Source organism: Mycteria americana, chromosome 2 (genome assembly GCF_035582795.1).
Source record: "Mycteria americana isolate JAX WOST 10 ecotype Jacksonville Zoo and Gardens chromosome 2, USCA_MyAme_1.0, whole genome shotgun sequence".
Classification (NCBI taxonomy): domain Eukaryota; kingdom Metazoa; phylum Chordata; class Aves; order Ciconiiformes; family Ciconiidae; genus Mycteria; species Mycteria americana.
Genome location: NC_134366.1, coordinates 151,964,791 through 151,984,910, shown reverse-complemented (window position 1 = coordinate 151,984,910; position 20,120 = coordinate 151,964,791). Strand labels below are relative to the sequence as shown.

General features: G+C 50.0%; 1 protein-coding gene across 2 annotated transcripts; it reads right to left on the bottom strand.

Moving 5' to 3' along the window:
* Positions 1-107: 107 nt before the first annotated feature.
* LOC142406317 (uncharacterized) lies at positions 108-20,001 on the bottom strand. Of its 2 annotated transcripts, XM_075495061.1 has the most exons (4): positions 6,052-20,001; positions 5,700-5,830; positions 3,761-3,886; positions 108-3,631 (listed from the first exon to the last, which is right to left on the bottom strand). In XM_075495061.1, the coding sequence occupies exons 1-4, from the start codon at positions 6,157-6,159 to the stop codon at positions 3,070-3,072; spliced, it is 927 nt and encodes a 308-aa protein (XP_075351176.1). In that variant the 5' UTR covers positions 6,160-20,001; the 3' UTR covers positions 108-3,069. The 2 variants fall into 2 exon arrangements, 1 of the variants encoding a protein (XP_075351176.1); XR_012774538.1 differs by lacking the exon at positions 3,761-3,886 and having other exon boundaries at positions 108-279; positions 5,700-20,001.
* Positions 20,002-20,120: the final 119 nt, after the last annotated feature.

Sequence of the window (20,120 nt, the reverse complement as noted above, 5' to 3'; positions counted from 1 at the left end):
TCCTTTTCAAGGAGGGAGCTTGCTCCGGCCCCGGGAAGGACGAGCTAAGGCGGCTGCTGGGGCCTCGCCTGCAGAGCTGGGCTGCAGCAAAACGGGACACAGCTGCAGCAAAACGGGACACGGCCACAGCACACAGGTACAGACACCGCTGCGAGACAGCGGGGTGGCATCTGGCCTGGCAATGGGATTCCCACGGTTAACCACGGGGTGGGTTTTTTGGCAGCTTTTTCTTATTCTGACAATAGCGTACTTGTTCGCAGTTGCATCTCTGTGAAGACCCTGCAGTCACACGAGATGTTATATAAATCGGTTACTAATTTCTTCAGTGACTGAAATACCAGGCAGCCTCCGGAACGGCTCAGCTAAAGAAGCAAAACTGGCGGGGGTGAGAGGGAGGACGAGAGACCTCCCCGTGCCTGGCAGAGCGTGGGGTGCAGGCAGCAGGCAGTGATGGAGGCTAAGCTGAGAACAGGGTTTCCACCTGTCCAGGGCTTTTCAGCAGAAGGAAAAATTAACCCATCCAACATGCTTTAAGCACGGCTGTGAGTCCGCGGGGCACCAGGCAGCCGGGTCGACGCCAAGCTGCCCCTTGCACCAAAGCGCTGCTCTCCTCCCTCGTGCCCAGCGAAGCCCCATTTGGCTCTCGCTGCAGTGACCGCAGAAACTCTTCGGTCCTCCAGATCTGAGCGAGGCAGGCAGGGCTGCAACCTGCCTGGGCAGAGGCAATGCCACCTCCTGCCCCTGGGGAAGAACAACCCTGAGCACCAGCATGGGCTGGGGACGGATGGCGGAGAAGCACAGGGCTGCTCACACCAGCCTTCTGCACTGCTCCACTCTTTCTTTATTAAATAATTTGTTTAAAACACATTAGTTTCTTGGCTGATGCTGCTCAGCAGTTTGCGTATTGCTGTGCACCGCAGTGCTCGGCAATGCCCTACGGCACGAGGCTGCTCCCAGCAAGCGTGGGGCGGCAGCGTGGTCGGCGCTCGGAGCTGGCAGACCCGGCCCGTGCCTGTGCGGGTGAAAGCATCTGGGCTGGGCGCGCTGGGGACGCGGGACGGCAAGGCCTTGGCAGCCCACAGAGGCTGAGCCAAAGGCTCCTGGATGGCTGCGCCTCGCTGCCAAGGGTCGTTTGCTCGTGCTTGGAGCCTCGTGCTTTTCCTCGTCCCCCACGGGGGCTGTGCGTGCTCTGGGTAAGAGGATGGGATGGTTTTGCCAGGGGTCCCGTCCAGCCCACGTAGCCCCGTGACAGGGCTCTCCTGGGTGTCTGCAGCGTCAGAGACTGGCTAATGACTGAGTAATCGTACAAGGTAATTACAGGCTTACTTTTGCCCTCTAAAATAAAGCGCTACCTCATAATTAAAGATAAAGAGAATGGCAATCCTAATTATTAGGCTTTAATTAGGCTGACAGAGGCACACACGGCACTGCAAGGACTGTTCTCGCGACCTGCTCTTGGTCCCCGCTCGCACCTCCCCACGACGCTCCCGGGGAAGCCCAGGGCAAACTCTCCCACTGAAAATGGAGGGTGAGACGATCATCTCCACATAAACCTCACCAAATGCCGTGCAGATCTGAGGAGCAAGAGGAGCCTGCCCTTGAGCATCCCTCAAACTTCAACGCCTGCTGCAATCCGACCTGCAGGCTGCTGCTGTCGCTCGATCCTCAGCCAGCTGAGCAGCTCGAGCATTGCAATTTTAACATAAGAATCATAAATTACACCGTGTTTCATCTGTTCACATCCTCATGGAAGATAATCATAGCCTGGTACCTCTTTGTGCTTAAAACACGGCAGCAAATACACTGTGTTGTTCTTCCCAGCTCTCCCCGAGCAGCCTTGCCCCCAGTGTGCTGGGGAAGGAAGGGCGAAGCGGGGCCGCCTCAGGCTGCCTCTGCCGAGGTGCCGGGTACAGGTAGCTTCTGCTGGAGGTAGGAGGACCTAAAAATCTCTCTGAGTTCAAGACCAGCTGTAAGCCTTGCTCCCACTAATAATGAAGTGAATCGCAGAATTATAGAATACCAGGTTGGAAGGGACCGCAAAGATCATCTGGTCCAACCTTTCTTGGCAAAAGCATGGTCTAGACAAGATGGCCCAGCACCCTGTCCAGCCGAATCTTAAAAGTGTCCAATGTTGGGGAATCCACCACTTCCCTGGGGAGATTATTCCAATGGCTGACTGTTCTCATTGTAAAAAATTTTCCTCTTGTGTCCAATTGGAATCTCCCCGGGAGTAACTTGTACCCATTAGCCCTCATCTTTTCCATGTGACTCCTTGTAAAAAGGGAGTCTCCATCTTCTTTGTAGTTGCCCTTTAAATACTGGAACGTGGTGATAAGGCCTCCCCTAAGCCTGCTTTTCTCAAGGCTGGACAAACCCAGTTCTCTCAGCCTTTCCCCATATGGCAGGCTTCCCAGTCCTTTGCTCATCTTTGTGGCCCTTCTCTGGACCCTCTCCAGCCTGTCCATCTCTTTTTTGTATAGCGGGACCAAAACTGAACACAGTATTCCAGGTGTGGCCCGACAAGCGCTGCGTGGAGTGGGATAATGACTTCTTTCTCTGTGCTGGTGATGCCCCCGTTGATGCAACGCAGCATCCCGTGGGCTTGCTTTGCCGCAGCAGCACGCTGTTCACTCATACTGAGCTTGTTGTCTGCCAGGACCCACACGTCCCTTTCCACAGAGCTGCTCCCCAGCCGGGTAGGTCCCAGCCTGCGCTGCACTCCTGGATTATGTTTTCCCAGGTGCAAGACCTTACACTCGCCTTTGTTGAACTTCATAAGGTTGTTGTTAGCCCACTCTTCCAGCCTGTCCAGCTCTTCCTGCAGGGTGGCTCTCCCTTCTGAAGTGTCCACTTCCCCACTCAGTTTGGTATCATCGGCAAACTTCATCAGGGTACGCTTGATCCCATCATCCAGATCACTTATGAAGATATTAAACAGCATTGGCCCCAATATCGATCCCTGGGGGACCCCACTTGTGCCAGGTTGCCAGTTTGAACAGGAGCTATGTACCACCACGCTCCGGGTGCAGCCTGTCAGCCAGCTCCCCACCCACCGCACAGACCACTTCTCTAGACCGTAACACATCGGTTTCTCAAGAAGGAGGCTGTGGGAAACCATATCAAAAGCCTTGGAGAAATCCAGGTACACAATGTCCACCCCACATCAACCGAGCAGGTTACTTTGTTGTAGAAGGCGATCAGGTTTGTCAGGCACAATCTGCCCTCGGTGAATCCATGCTGGCTTTTCCCAATCACATGCTTCATTTGACTTGGGACAGCCCCCAAGAGGATTCGTTCCACAACTTTCCCAGGGACTGAAGTAAGACTGATGGGCCTATAATTTCCTGGATCCTCCTTTAAGCCCTTCTTGTAGATGGGGGTGACATTAGCCTTCTTCCAGTCTTCTGGGATGTCCCCTGGTCTCCACGACTTCTCAAAGATTATGGAGAGCGGCCTCGCACCGACGTCAGCCAGCTCCCTTAACACCCTCCGGTGGATCGTGTCAGGGCCCGTCGATTTGTAGGGGTCCGGCTCCTGTACTAGTTCACATACCAGCTCTTCCTTCGCTGACGGTGGGTCTGTGTTCGCATCAACCGGGATTTCTGTTCCCAAGGCCTGGGGCCCAACAGTGCTGGTAAAGACAGAGGTGAAGAAAGTGGTGAGAACCTCTGCCTTTTCAGCATTGTTGGTGACTAACTCAGCGCTCCTGTTTAACAGCAGGCCAGTATTTTCCTTCTGTTTCTGCTTGTTGTTTACATACCTGAAGAACACTTTCTTGTAGTTTTTGACACCTCTGGCCAATTCCAATTGGAGCTCATCTTTTGCTTTTCTAACTGCATCTCTGCACGCCCTGGCAATGACCTTGTAGTTCTCAACAGGTATTCGTCTGCTGACAAAATATTGTATTAAAAACTCCACCCCTGGAACCAAAAAAAGGGTTAAAAGTGGGCTTTCAGCAGCCTCTCAGTTTGGGCAGACAGTGGATTTGCCCGTATTTCTTCACGAGTCTCTTCAGGAGCGCACAAGGGTCCTGTTCACCCACGCTTGCCACCAGCAACGCCATTGATTTCAACTGGACAAAGCACACCAGAGCTCCCTGCTGAATAAAACCGCTCCCCAGCCCTTAGTCTGTCACAGCGGATCCGAGGCCTCTCAACAGATGGGGCCGGATCTGCAGAGGCAACTCTGATTTCTGGGAGCTGGGCTGAGCACTTGTGGTCGGAGGAGCCCCCGTGGTTTTGCGCTGCAGCCAGGCACCTCCAGCGTCTGTTTGCAATGCTGCCGTGAAAACAGCCCAGCAAACCTGGGGCTGCTCCAGTGCTGCCTCTGCCACCGCGCAGGCCAGATTGCTGAAAACCAGGAAACGAGGAATTGAAGTGATAAAGTGCAGATGTCTGAGAACCAGGGAGCACCGAGATAAGGTATGTTCCAAAGGCAGCCCTGCGAGCCAGCTCCCTGGGGGGTGACCATGCCTCACCTACCCTGTCCCACTGCCCGACCCTGTCCCTCCGCCCCTGCTCCCATCCCCTCCTCCGCCAGGCACCCCCTGCCCAGCCCTGATGCTCTCACGCTTATTCCCTACTTAAAAGCAGACAGGAACAGGCAACGCCGGCCGCTCCTCTGCCTGCACCCAGCCCAGCCCCGGCCGTCGGGCACAGCCACCCTGTGTGCCACTGGCAGCCTGCGGAGACAGGGGCCATACCTGGGGGACACGTCTGGGGACCATGCCTGGGGGATGAACCACGGGGCCGGTGGGAGCAGGCTGAGGCTTTTTAATTCAGTTACTCCTGTCCGACCGGGAGCAATCTTGGACACCCCGCCAGGGCACCGCATTACTCTTCTCCCAGGTAACAAGTGATAGGGCAAGAGGAAATGGCCTCAAGTTGCGCCAGGGGAGGTTTAGACTGGATATTAGGAAATTTTTCTTCACTGAAAGGGTTATCAAGCATTGGAGCAGGCTGCCCAGGGAAGTGGTTGAGTCGCCATCCCTGGAGGTATTTAAAGGACGTTTGGATGAGGTGCTTATAGACGCGGTGTACTGGTGGTCTTGGTAGTGTTAGGTTTACGGTTGAACTCGATGATCTTAAAGGTCTTCTCCAACCTGTACGATTCTGTGATTCAGTGATTCTGTGATGGTTTAGAGGCGAGGCTATCCTCAAGTGCCATTGTTTTGCACATTTTAACACAGAAGGAAGAGCACCCCCCACTCTGTGCCACAAGAAAGGGGATGGCAGGACCCCAAAAGACCTCAGCCCCCCGGGCAGAGGGGCAGCGCTGCCAGGAAAATAAAAGGAGTTTAAAGGTGTGGCAGCATCCTCCCTTGCTCCATGAGGGTTGCAGGACACGACCATTTGGGGTTCAGCAAAAGGAGATCAGCAGTTCTGGACAACCTTCCCTGTTCTGCTGTTACCTTCTTTTTAAAACCTCTGAGGGGTGCAAAGCAGCAGGGAGGAAGCCAGAGAAGGGGTAAAGGCTGTGATCCGAGATCTGTGTGCCATTGATTCATTGCTCACAGAACGCGGATGGCAATTAACTGTCTAAAAAGTGGAGCTTGAAGGAGAGCTCAAGGAAGGAGCAATCAGCTTTTTCACATAAAATAAGCCGTTCTGGATTGCTGTGGTCACCTACATGGTACAAGACATCATGGGACAAAAAGCTGGGAGAGACAACTTTCTTAAACTCCCTTTTAAGTCACATACCCCAAATGTGACTTTCCATCCCACGTTGTTTTGGGGGGACAAGCTGCCCAGGTCTGCAGGGAGGATTCTGCGGCTTCCAGGAGAAAGGACGTCTCGCGATGTAGGCTTGTAACCGGCAGCTTGAATTCAGCCTGTCAAATAAATGTTGGTTAGATTCAGGCTAAAGTAGTAGTTGTATAGGTGAAATAAGAGAGGTCTCCAGATCCACACAGCTTGGGGGAAGCTGAGCCCATCCTCACATGTTCAGTCTTAAGATGTAGTGAAGCAGAGGCCAGCAGCAAATTTTGGACACGAATCAGATGTTTCCAGAAACATGGGATTTTTGAGATCCCGGCTTCTGGTTCAAGCCCACCTGTAATTTGTAGTTCTGCTTTTCAAAAGAGAAGGCAGTGTTTTTGGGCAGAGTGCCAGACTGGAACAGATTCAGGCTCAGCAACAGACCTTGCATGAACGTAGGCATGTTTCCAGTGACCTCATTTTTTGGAAGGGCTACCCTCTCTCCTTGTCCTCAGTGGATGGTCCTCTTCTGAATACCTGTTGGCTCCCTGTTTGCGTCTCTATCCGTAAGATTTTGAATCTGAAGCACCAGTTAGGACATACACCACCTGCAAGAACATATTGCTGTGGCAAAGCCCGTGAAACTGCAGGGAGTGTTAATTAGCTATAAAGCTCTTGAGCCAACCTTCTGTAAACGGTGTCATAGGGCTATAACCCTCCATTCAGCTCTCCAGGCAGGCTCCTGCAGATAGGCTCTCATTCCCTTCCAGATCGTTACTGGATTTTAGAGAAACGCTTCAATCCTTGTTGCTGCCAGAGAAACTAATGACTAGACAGGTCTACCTGGCAGGCTCTGTTGTACAGCTCCAGCCTCGGTCCAGCAAAGTGACGACGTGCCCCGTATAAAGCACACGAAGATTCCCACAAGAGTTAGCGTAAGGGGCTAGCACCCTCCGGATCAGGCCACCAGCAACCCATGAAGGAGGAGCCATCAAGTGGCAAATACTGCCATTGCTGGATATGGATCTTCAGAGTGATGAAGTGGTGAGTATGGTCCAAGCGGTCAGTTCCCAGTCCATACACCTCTGGCCTTTAACACTGGTTTTCACTGCAAACATTTTAAGTTGCTCCAGTATGTGCCTCACCCTTCTTATTTATAGGAATTAGTGAGGCATTTCATGAAAAAAGAAAAAAGGGCTTCCTATTAAAGCAAGGAAATGATGACAAAGCAATAGATATCGGTGGTAAAAAAAATACAGCTTGCCTAGCAAAACAGCTATCCCATTATCTCATCAACATGGCACAGACAGGAAAAATTATAAATAGCAGCAGTGGTAATGCCTGGGAGTTGCATCTTGGCACCGCTGTCTCTGGCCACCTCTTTCTGGCTGCCGTTCACAGTGACGTGCGAGGGCAGGGATGGCAGCTAGACGGAAAATCCCCGTCAGCTCTCTGACCCCCGTGCTCCGGCAGGGCAGACCCCGAGCCGAGCGCTCACGGGGGACGCAGCAGGCAGGCATACCACTGACACTCGATCCTAGTCGAAACAGCAGTGGAGAACAAGGCTCTTTTGTTAGGAAACGCAGATTTTCTTGGTGCAGCTAGCTGAAAGGCACAAGGGGAAGAGCTGGGAGATGGAGAAGGTAATTGTTTTTAACTGGTTGTCCTGATACTTGAGATGACGGCGTATAATGCAGCCTTGGCTACCATAATCCCTGTTCACAGCAGGGAGGAAGGCTTCGTGCCATTACTATGATATTGGACTAAAGAAAGGCAGGAGGAGAGCCAGGAGAGCCTCTGTGGGCTGGCTCTCACACCAAAGCTGGGAATGGGGGGTATCATTTATTCATTTCTATTGGGAAGGCTTCACTGAGAGTGTAACTATGTCTATAGCAAAGGAAACAGCCCGTGCACCATCCTGTTGCTTGCATATTTTTTCAAAGATGTCGGAGACATGGATGTATAGGAGCACTTCATTGCAAGACCCTCGCAATACGGGACAGACATGGACGCCCAGACCCAGCCAGGTATTCCAGAGTGGTTGCAACAGGCTCCCACTTCCTTTTGGGTTTCAGACCATCACTCATCACTGGGGTCATGCACAGCAGATCAGTCCAACCGATGGTTCAGCTGATGGACAGTAACTTGGGAGCTCTGGTAATCTGAAACATGTTACCTTGTTCAGGGTCAGGCCAAGCTCAGCAGATGGACAGGAACTTGCTAACTTAACTTCATTGATTGCTTTAAATTCTGTGTCCCTAGCCTAAGATCTGTATTTTGCCAAGATACTCACTCCTGGCTCCAAAACCAAGGCAAACTTCCCTGCCTGCCACCTATGTGAAGGTCATCTGCACAGGGCATAAGGACCTTCTCTCGTTGACCAAGTGAAAAGCGCTGAGCGCATCTCCTCCAGCCCACTGCAGCCATGGGCTTACGGAGCGGTCGCATATCCCAGAAGGGCTCCAACAGTGTCCCCCCACTTGCAGCAGAGTCTGGCCATCACAGTGCTGGCTGCTTGCCTGACAGTCCAGAAAAGAAAGGGTAACTGGGCCAAAAATATAGGCATAGCTTATTTCCAACAGATGCCCTCACTGGCATGTTATTTGCGACACCTACTGATGTTCAGTATGGAAATCATCCTCGGGTGCGGATGCATGGCACTCTCCATTTTGTGACTGGCACAAGGAGACAGCATGTGCTCCAGCCCCTTGATGGGACGTGGGATGTTCTGCAGCAAATATAAGACCAAGCTCGGACCCCTCTGCTCCCATTTTGTCTTCAAATCGGATTTCCTCAGCAACTGAGAAAGAAATCACGCAGAATCTCCACAATGACAATAGGAAACGCTTAAAAAACAGGCTGTGGCTCAAAACCACTGGTCCAGTAGCTGCTTGCAGGTGGAGGGCTGGGGCATGGGAAGCTGTGCCAGGCTCTGAGATCTGGTGGTTCATGTTCTGCAACCACGTCCTGGCCACAAACCTCTGTGCCAGCAGAGAGTGGGGCAGCGACCAAGGGGCTCCAAACAGCCCGAGCGAACAGCCAGGGATCTGGCAGGAAGCTGAGTGAGAAACAAAATAATGAAATTTAAAAAACCAAAAAAGGTAACTCGGAGAACAGGAAACTCTTGGGTGGGGCTTTTCTTCTGACCATCTTGCAAAGGGGAAAAGGAGGATAAAGAGAAGCGCTTTGCAGATGCCTGTGGTGCGAGCGGTGCAAGGGGAGGAAAGGGAGGCTGCAGAGAGCCCCGCCACCAGGAGCAGCGCTGGCAGCCAGCTGAGCGAGGGGTCTCACCCACCCGGGCACTTGCATTCAGCTCTCCCCATGGCCCTTTGGCTGGCATCAAGTACTTTCTGCAGGTTGCTCAGAGGTGCTCGGAGATGGCCTGAGACTGTGCCCTGCCTACACCATGTGCCAGCAGCCTGTTGCCTTGGCCAGGACTCAGTATCTCCAGGAAATCTCCTTCTCCCGTGTTTTCTTCCCCTGTGGTGCAGCCGGGGGATAGCAGCATGGAAGGAGCGCAGGGTGCCTGGCTGCTCCGACTTGCTCTGTTTAGGGTAACGGCAAACTCTTTCCTTCAGGGAAGGGAGCTGCACAACCAGTTGTGTATTCCTGCCTTCTGCGGTTTCTCACCATACAACCCTGCTTTCTGATAAACCAAGTGATACGTGTCAGGGCCTCTGTTTGCTCCCCAGCAGCAGGAATTAGTGGGTAAATCCTGGCTGTAAAAATGCTGGCTTTCATGGGGGCCCTGTGATAAGAACAAAGGCGGAGAGGGGATAGGCAGGAAAATCAAAGTGCTGAGACGGGCGACAGGTACGGGTAATTGGACATCGAGTACAACGTGGAGGTAAATCTCTTTCCAAGATAACAAAATGCAGAAGAGAAAGCCTTTCATCAGGGTGTTCCAGCCCCAAATAGCCACCATTTGGCTACAGTGGCAGAAGGCTTCATCTATCGTGAAGTTGGAGCAAACACGTAGAATTATATAGAAAATAAGGAAAGACAAAGCTAATTAGCAGCAGAGCTTCCTGTGTTGGGAGTAGTCTGTGTTGGGAGACTCGTGCCTTACTGGGGTTGGTCCTTCTGGAGCAGAATACAGGACTGTTTTCACTCTCAAAATCAATAGGATTACTCAGAAAGTGAGAATGTAGAGCCCTGGGAAGCCAGCCCTGTTTTTCAGCTCCACATTCCCGTAGCCCAAGGGTAGCTGCAGATATTTCTCCTAAGGAGCTGTTCTTCTTAGTTTCTGCGGCGATTTTTGTGATGACTTCCAGCTGGATTTGGGGAGTTTTTGGATTATAATCTGACAACATCCTGGCTGTGCCCCTGTGGAGAAATTGAGCTGTTAAGTCTGAGCTGCCCAGCCAGGTCTTATGAAGATGGGGGAGGGGGATTGCTTTTATGCAAAACAGCTAAGCCAGCGATAACTTGGTTCTGAAGATCAGTAACCTGGCTGCAGTGGCACCGTTGCAGGAGGCAGAGGTTGTTGTTATCCTCCTTTTCACTCCAGGAAGGCTGCGCTGCTGCCACGCAAAGTCGGCTGCAGCACTGGGGAGCGCAGGGACTGCTGAACAAAACCCGGCGTGAGCCCCACGGGGCAGCGCTGTCAGAAAAGACACGGAGGAGTTAGAGCTCGCCCAGTCCTCCCTGTTCAGCTACGCTAGCATCAGCGCCCTCAGGCTTTGTACTTTGCTAACACGATATGGAAGATGATTTTGGATCACTGTGCTCACTGTTTACTGCAGATCCCTTGGGAGTCTGCCAGCGCGCTGTACTGATACCTGCTTCTTCTTGCCCATGCAGTGTGCACCGTAGGCAAAGAGGATGAAAACATCAGCAGCAGAGCTGGAAGGTGCAGCTGGATGAAACAGGCTTGTTCTTATGGAGAAAAATATCTGGCACAAAAAAAAAAACCTAGTAGAAACCGGTCTATATCTATGTGTAAGCCAGATCCTTGTGACCGTCAAAGCCCTGTTGTTTGCCTTTGCATTTCTGCCTATCCAAATCAAAGTGCACGTTCCCAAAGACTTTCACACTCAAGTCCTCTGAAATACCTGAGCATCCCTGCTCTCAGCACTGGGACATCTGACCTGTGCAAGACCTTCACACCTTGCAAGAGACACAGCCCAGGCTGAGAGCAGGGGAAGATGGCAGCAGCAGATTCCCACCAGGTGAAGACCTGCGCTGGGGCAGCCATCCCTGTGCTGGCTGGACCTCCCCTCCAGTGCTGCATGCCCAGCATGGGTCGCATTTGGCAAAGGTGCCAGGTGCCTCTGTGCCACAGAGTGCATCTACGTGGCTCAGTCTCTGGCACCCTGCAACAGCCGGAACCATTCGCCGCTTTTCTGAGCTCAGGAGTCATTTTTAGTGTGCATTTCCTAAAGGCAAGAGACTTGTATAATACCAAGGCCTGTCTGCCTGTTTTTTCCCCAATATCCCCAGGTATACCTTGATTAAATTTACCCGAGATGCCTCAGATATACTGGAGTTCCTATAAATTTACTGACAATCGGTGGCTGGGCAGAGAAGAGAGAGAGACCCATATCAGTGACCCTGTCCATGGAAAGGGAGGCCAAGCTCAGCCGGTAGGAGCTTGGTTTGATGGCAGACGAATTGCTGCTCGGCACACGCACCAGCCGCCCCTCAGCATGTGGGCACAGCCGGGATGGCCATACCACCGCCTGCCTCTGGCCCAGCAGTGGCATTGCTGGCAGCAAGATTTAGCGGGCCGGGCAGCTCAGGGGAGGTTGGGAGCCCAGTTTTATCCATTCCACCACTCAACAGCTTGTTTCCTGATGCTTTCCAAAAGTGGCAGCTTGCACTGCGTGAAAAGACAGTTCCTTTTCCTAGGTTTGTATGATATTTCTTTGGATTGTTTTTGCAATGTCATTTTTAGTAGCTGTTTCTACTTCGCTTTCCTCTCTCTTTGGGTTTAACTGCACTCATGCTACTGCAGTTAAGAGTCACTGGCTATTTAATGGTTCACCTTTCATTTTAAGCAGCCATGTCCGTAGGACTTTGCCACGTCCTCGATGGCTGGCAGCTAACGTCCTGTGCTTCTTCAGGGGGCTCTGTCACTTGTACAGACACAGCACGTACAGATCTGGGGGGAAGGCAGCAGGAGAGCGAGTGAGGGCAGCAGGAACTGGGATGGAAGAGTGCCTCAGAGTAGCCAAGGATGCTCCCCGGACTATGCCGTCCAAGCAAAGGGAGTATCATAGCTACTTTTAAAGTCCTTGCTTTGAGCTAAGCCTGCAGTGCTGGGCTAGATGTAATCCCCTCCTTGCTCCCTTTCTTCCAGTCCCATTTTGGATGTGTTATAGGCAGCCCTGATGCCATGCTTTGCCCTCCCCTTCTCCTCCCAGCTCTCAGCACAGTGTGAAGCAGAGCTCGTGCTGCACATCACACCCATGGGCACCCAGTCCTGGCCAAGGCTAAGTGAGGCTGATGTTGCAATAGACTGCTGATAACTCGCTTCTCTGGGTCAAGTCACCTGCATCTGGCTCTCACTACCTTCACCAAGCACGTAAGCCTAGGGGAGTAAGCCCTCACCAAGCATTCACCAGGAGGCTCTCGAGTGAGCTGGAGTGGCAACAGAACACCATCACAACTAACGGTTTGGTATTTCTCACTAAAACAGCCATAAGCTGGGCAGGCGCATAGAAGGTATGAATGGACACTGAGGTATGGATGCTCAGAGCAGGATGAATGTTTCTAGAAAGCAGAAAGCACTGAAACGTTCAGATGCCTCTGAGCCACCCACAAGCAGCCTCTGCCACGGGCTCCAGCAGCCACCATGTTTGCTCTGCTCTTCTGCAGGGATGACTGGGACTCAAGCGGTCCCAGTTCAACACATGCGTGAAAATAACTGTCTATTTGCTTCAGCTCCCCGGTGTCAACGTAAGGCAGTGAGTCGTCTTCCCTAGGAAGGGTGGACAATTTGTACAGTGTGACGTCATTTGCTAATTTGTGCATTCCCTGGTATTTTGTTACCTGCCCTTTGGGGCTGCAGGTGACGGGACTGGTTTGACTCCCATATCAGGGGGAGCAGAATCCCTCTCAGCTGGGAGCAGAAGCTGTTGAGGGGCCAAGGACCACCCCTGTGGTCATCTCGGTGGGTACGAGAGCTCCTGCTCCATTTCCAGCCCAGCTCTCCTCTTCCTCCGCTCACTGACTTTGTTTCTTTGCAGACTCGTACAAAGCCCAAGGGGAAAGAAGCTAACCTGGCAAGAGGGATGGAGGCAGCTCTAGGAGTTTAAAATCGATGCCCTTACAAGACACAAAAATGAAGTGTGTTTTATTTAACACTGATAACAGACTTGGGCCTTCAGAGAGACAGAGGTGCTTAGCCAGAGACCCACCATCTATTTTCCACACTAGTTGGGCCCTGCCCCTTTTGCAGGGAGAAATGGGACAGAAGCCAAACATGTTAGATGTTAAATCCTGTCCCAGGCACCTCTTAGGGCTCTTGGTCAAATCCCTCTTGCTCTGGAAGAGGGTCTGCTCCCCCTCCTCCTGGCAGTCACTGAAATCCTCTTCCCATCAGATCACTTCCCAGCCCCGGGGCCTGAAGTCCCTCTCAACACATCATCTCTCTCTTCAGCCCTTTCACCAACAATCAGCCCTTTCGTCTCTCTCCTTCCCTTCCACTCTCCCCCTTTTTTGGGTAAAACAGGGTGACCAAACAACTAGTGCTAATTATTCCTCCAGAATTGTGCTGCAAAGGACATCGTTTCACAGGAGGCTAGAAGGCCAATTAACATTTTATCAGCACTGGAACAGTCTCCCTTTGTCCCTGGGCACCAACCCTGCTGCTTATCTTGGGTCAGCTCCGACTCTGCAAGCAGATTTAAGTCACTAGAACATCCGAAACTAACTCATTGCAAAAACAACCCCCAACCCTACAACCAACCAACCCTTAAGAGGAAAGTGGTCAGGACTGCATGGGCTGGAGAAGGGGAGAAAGCCGTGAGGACAAGGGAAGAAGGGAGCAGGAAAGGGGAATGCTCCTTCTCCTCTCAGGGGCAGCAAGTCCCTGGGTATGTTCTGCTGCTCGTGGAACCACAAACGGTCAGTCAGTGCCCTCTAAAGGATGGCTGGGCAGGGCCACACTCCCAGTCTTCTCCAAAAACACCAGGTTTGGCCATGTTGGGTCCCAACTGTAAGAAAATGCATTGGAAGCCACAGACACCACAAAATACACGTGAACTGAACAGTTATTATGATATATAGAATCATTTAGGTTGGAAAAGACCTTTAAGATCATCGAGTCCAACCTAACAATGGCAGTACCCTACTTCCCACCTCTTACAGGTAAGAGCATTATTATAAAGCAGTTACTAATTGCCAGTATGATCCCTTTGAACTGAGAGAAAAACTCTGCTGTGGCATCAGTGGTGGAGAGGGAAACAGGGTCAGTTTTGGCCAGAAAGCCCACATCATGCTATGGGCAAGTTGGCTGGCTCCTTTCACACAAGGGCCACAGTTTGATGATACAATAAAATGAGCTGTAATGTCCTAAAATTGGGTTAAAAGCAGCGTGTGACATGAAGCACTCACTGGTATAAACTCCTCATGGTGGATCAAATTTGTCCAAACAATCATGATGGTTTTACTTCATACTAGCAAGCTTTATGCAGGTTCTGTCATCATGTGTCCAGGCCAGGGTTTCATGGCACCTCGTACAGCTACCTTGAAGGTTTCATCATCTGTTCCTTCTTGCTCTCCACCTGCCCCTTTATCCTCAGTGTCACCAGCCTCCTTCAAATGCAGAGTCTTTCAATCCTGTTTGCACCTTCTCTCTGGGCACCTGCTATATGCAGGTCTTTTCCTGCCTCAGATCTCAGGTCTTGTGTCCGACTCCTCCAGAAGATGTTTGCCCAGACCCTCCTGCAACTGATGCAATGGTTTCAAGTCATGCTGGAAAGGTGAGCACAGCACAGAAATTGCACTGGCAGTGGGAGAGGGGAGCCTGGCAAGCGGATCTGCAAGGTCCTGAGGTGGGTGCGGTATTGTGGAGCAGACAGGCATAGACCAAGGCAAGGAGTGACAGTTCAGTCAAGCCAGCACAGACTCAATAAGAGCTCACTCAAGTATGACCCTCATTTTGAGGGTCCCGTAAGGGCTCATCATCACCAGCCAACTCCTCATGCTGTGCATGAGCGGTGTCTCCAAGCCCTGCACACGCTGTCCTCAAGAGGCATCCTTCCCATGCCACGCTGCTGCCGCAGACCCACCCCAGTGCAGCAGCACCAGGCTGCCGGAGGCACAGTGCGGCCATGCACAGAGACCAGACCAGCCCCACCACCCTGCCTCTCTGCCCTCTCCCTGGCTCAGTTTCACGCAGGTCTGTGGATCAGATTCCACTTCAGTTTCATTTTGCCTTTTGTTTTTTCCAATTTGTACTTCGTTTTCAAACAGTCCTTGCACTTTTCTTTGGCTCACCATGTGAATTGGGATAATTAGTTACGGGCTGCAGGGCTGCGCTAGAGGAGCGGCAGGCTGACATTTCAGAGCCAGCTGGGTTTTGGCACTGGGTTAGAAGATGCCAGGCTAGTGATTCAAAGGTGGCAGGACTATGATAAAATGGTTAAACGGCCTGGACTGAGACCTGTGAGAAAAGTTAAGGGGAAAGTATCATCCATGGAGTAAGAAACACAGAAGTATGTCCTGCATACAGGCAATCTCTAGTCTTAGTGAACAGCTAAAGGACTTTACGTAGAGAAATTGGCCAAAGCATCTTTTGCAATTTGGTCCTTCCGGTTCTCATGGCAAATGAATGAACTGCAGCTGGTCCAGTGAAGGTCCATGTTTTCTCTCAGGCAACACGCTCTTATGCTACTACCATCAGCCTTTTGCAAAGGGAATATACACACAAAATCCCCACAACACAAAGGACCGGCACTCCATCGTGCACACGGTGTGCACGTGGCAGAGCAACAGCAACTTGCGCTGGAATAGGGAGCAGCAGATGGGCACAAAGGGGCACAAAAATCACTATCATGTATATGCACTAATTTAGCAATGCCCATCTGAAACAGATTACCTGTTCAGGTACTAAACTCAGCTCGGTACCTTCCCATTCCTCCAGCTGCACTTGGCATCAGAGAAAACAATCCCACCACACAAACCTGTTGCTTTGTTTGCCTCAGGCACATTACAAAGTAATCAACTATTACCTTTCCCATGTCATGATTGCCTGACACTTCTTTCCCTGTTCATTGCCAAAATTACTTCTCCTTCATAAGTTCAGTACAGGAAATGGACGTACAGTTCTTTGTATGAGTGAAGAATACTCATCAAATAGCCCCCAAAATAACAAAGCAAAACTGCTTTTGCCCACATTCAAGAAGATTCAAAATACAGAGCTCTGAGGTCTTGATGTAGGTTTTCTTCCTTTTTTATTTTTTATTAAACAAATTACTCAGAATTTGGGATTGGCTCTGCTCAAAAGATTACCTAGTGCTGAAAAGCCTGTCTGCACTAAGTAGGCTACCAAAAGCAAACAGCGTTATCAGCTAGGCGCTCAGTTTAAAGAAACCGGCACTCCCCTTCAAAAGGTACATGTTCTTCCTTATCTCTTTACACAGACCATCAAGGTTTTAGCTTTCACAATGCAATTTTAGCACATGGCATTGCTCTGTAGCTAAACAGAAAAGGAAAAATGCCGAGATGTGAAGAAGATCATGCAGTTTCTGAACTCAGAAACACAGCATGTGTATTCCGAACAATAAAACTTTCTTTTTAAAATCAACTATCAGCTGTGTTAATTTAAAAAAAAAATTGATCTTCAATATTAGCACTTTCCAGATACAATTTTAAAATGCTTCCTGTGGCTAACTACAAAGCTGGGTTTGCATCATTTCCAACAGTTTAGTGCAATCCATTGTGTATCAAAAAGTCATAATTCCTAGGCAACAGAGAAGAAATTTATTGAAGTCTGAACATATTTCAGTAACTTCTCTATTTCCATGATAGCCTAGAATAAAAAATAATGGCATTCACAAATCACAGTACCATTGGCACAAAAGAAAAATGTTGTATCTGCTTAGGGCCTTAAGTTACAAAAGATCTTTATTTAACTTTGGTAGAACTTACGTTTAGAAAACACATATCTGCATAGTCTAAAATATTAATCAATTGCTGTGAGTAAAAAATGCTGTGTAAACTTTGCTCTTTTTTCTATTTGGTAGTTCTACTAACATTTAACTGAAAGGAGGCAACGTGTCCATCAGGCAAGTCATCTTATCTGGATTGTGAAATACTTCAAAGATTTATAATTAAAGAATTATTGCCCCTCATTCTATTGCTGTTTGGCTTAGATTCTCCGAAGCTGACAAAGGAAACACTGAGTTACGTCTTCCAGCTAAATCTCGAGTGTGGGGTTTCAAAAAAAGCAGTTTCTGTTAAGAGGACCGACTTCTAGGCCCAGCCACACACGTGTAACACCTGCAATGACAGGGAATACACTGGGTCCGGGCAATAAGCCCAGCTGACAAGACAAGCGTGCTACAGCAACTTTTATCAGCCACCACGTAGAACTTGGGAGCAGCAGAGCTAAAATGGATCTTGGAGAGACCCAGATGAGAATATAAGGTAACACTCAACAAGGGCTCTCCTGCCAAGATCCCTTCTGGACCCCAAGCCTCAGTCGAGGCTCTGGACTGCAGTTCTGGGTGGACAGTTGGCTGAACCAAGCATGCAAGCATCCAAGTCCTTTATGAGATTTAATTGTAAATGACTAGCAGAATTTGCCAGCACCAGAATCTAAAGCTTAATGCAAATCTTGTGCCTCAACCACAAAACCATCCTTCCTTGTTGCCTTAAAACACTTAAACTTAGTTTTCAAGATGTGGCCTAACGTGTTTGTTATAGGAGGAGAACAAGACAGTTGTTTTGTGCACCCTCGGCTAACTATATCTACCTTCTGCTATGAACGTTTTTTCTCTCATAAAGGATATCCAAATTTCCCATTTAACACTTTGTGACAGTATGGAGGTGTGGGGGGAGTAGACAGCCAAACTTTTACTAACCATTATATCCTTGCTTCAAGTCAAAGCAAAATGAGTGCAATCTATGAGGACAAGACGCAAGAAGCGTATTATTTTGCTGAAAGAAGAAATACTAGAAATGTTTAATGAGAAAGTTTCAGTGCTTTTGAACAATAATTTGAACTTTGCTGGATACCCATCTAAGGTTAAGAGTGCATTTTTACTGCGCCAATAGCATTTAGTGTTAGAAAACTCTGAAGTCGTACGTTGTTAAGAGGCTAAGAGCAAGATCACCGAAAAGTCCCTCTCTGCTGAACAAAACTTGCAAATTATATTTTTTTTAATTGGGCAAGAGAGAAGAAATGCCCTACCATGCTCTAGGCTCTTTCTCACCACCATCCAGGAGCACCGAGGACAGAAATGGAGTGACCTAACTCACATGAAAGAGCAAGAACATGCCTAGGCAAGACAAAACATGTAAGAATATGCCCAGGTGCCAATGACAGAGCAGTGTGAAAAAGCCAGCAGTATGGAAAAGGACAGTCTGAGGAAAGGAGGTATGCTGAAGAACAGAACCAGGGAAGGAAGGGAGAGAGCAGAAACAGGAACAGTACACAGTACATCCTAGGGAGGGCATTATAAACCAGTATTTAAACTAGAGATTTTTATTTTTCCTATAAAAACACATCAAACCTCACTATAAGATACTGTTGACTCTGGCAGTTTGCTTTACTCGTCCAACAGAAGTAACCATTGCTATAGCAGGGCCAGCAGAAGAGGACACGTTCATTTGTCAGCCGCTTCAAATGCAAAGTCAGTATCTCAGCTTAAAAGACCACTGCAGGGTGGGGGGTTTGAACAAAGACGTCATACTTTGCCATGAAACAGATGGGGAGATGCCAGTTCTGCCGTGGGTTTGGTGACCTCCAACAAGAGGCAGTAAAACTGCAGCAGCTGCTGAATGCAAGTGGAATCCTTTGCATGTGACAGCAAAATTCCACAAGTACTCCCTCCTACGACTCTATTTAAACCCGAGATGGCAAATGCTGGTGAAATAAAAATAAAATGATACAAAATATAAAACAAGAAAATAAAACGAGATACAAAAATGCAGACAATTCTTCCTTTCTGTTGAAACTACATAAAAAACAAACAAACAAAAAAAACCCACACAGAAGAAAAACTACGTTAAACATAAAAGAGCTGTTATCTCCAAGACTTCTGCAAATCTAAGATCTGGCTTCTTGCCTTACATTTGTACTAATTTGTTTAACAGGAATGAAGCACGTTTGATTGGATTCTACTCTTCTGTGAGAATCTGAGACACATTTAATTAGTTGCCAATAAGAAAACCATGGAATTCTAAAAGATAGGCAAATACTCTCCTTTTTTGTGAAAGGCTTCATTTTTTTAGGACTGGAGAAGCTAGCTAAAAATAAACCAACAGTATGCTCATCACAGGTTTTCCAAAATCCACAGGATTGCTTCCTCTCTCTGAAAAATGTTTTATATGGCACAAGTCACACTACTCATTTGACAAGCTTCTAATGGGACATTATTGCCTTTTATCACCCCACTCACACTGCCTAGAATAACGGCAGGTGCCTTACACACACGTTAAAACTACAAAAAGATGGTCAGCTAACTCCCGACACTATTCAATCTACAACCAAAACTTTAATGTTTTAACACAAAATACAGCAACCAAACACATTCAACTTCAGGAACAACCAGAGCAGAACCTAAATGCTCCGCTTCCGCTAAAACTGGCTTTGCCAGTCTATTGACAATCCTCCTCCTGGAGATGCAGCTTCCAATTTTCCTCGTCTTTTACTGGTTTTGAGCAAAGCCCACAACCCCGAAAAGGCGTAGCTCTGGTTTGCACAGCTCGGGGGTTAATTAAAGGCGTCGCTGGGCTCCTGGTGAGCCAGCCGAGCTACGCGCACAGAGCTTTTCAATACTGGTGCAAGCGCAGCGAGCCCGCGGGCCGCGGTGACGTTACCTAACGACCGAGCCGGCCTTGGGAAAACACATAAGTAAATAAGTAACCCGACTCCCCAGCGAGGCCCGAGCCGGCGCGCCGGCAGGAGACAGCTCTCACTAACTTTGCGCAGCGCGGCCGCGGCCCCGAGGACTCAGTCCCCGCCAGCAGAAGCATGGAGCTGGGAAGCACGGCGGGGCACCGACAAGCCGCCGCAGGGAGGGAGGACGCCCGTTTCCCGTGCGGCAGCCTGAAACCCTCACACGGAACAGGGCAGGGCAGGACCGGACGGGACGGACTCCCCGGCCCCGGCAGGCCCAGCCGTGCTGAGGCGCAGGCCCAGCCGTGCTGAGGCACCGCCCCCGGCCGCCGTTACGGCGGCGCCGCCCCCGCAGCGCAAGGCCCCGACGTGCCGCCGCCCGGGGGCGGGAGCGTCACCCCCTCACGACGCCC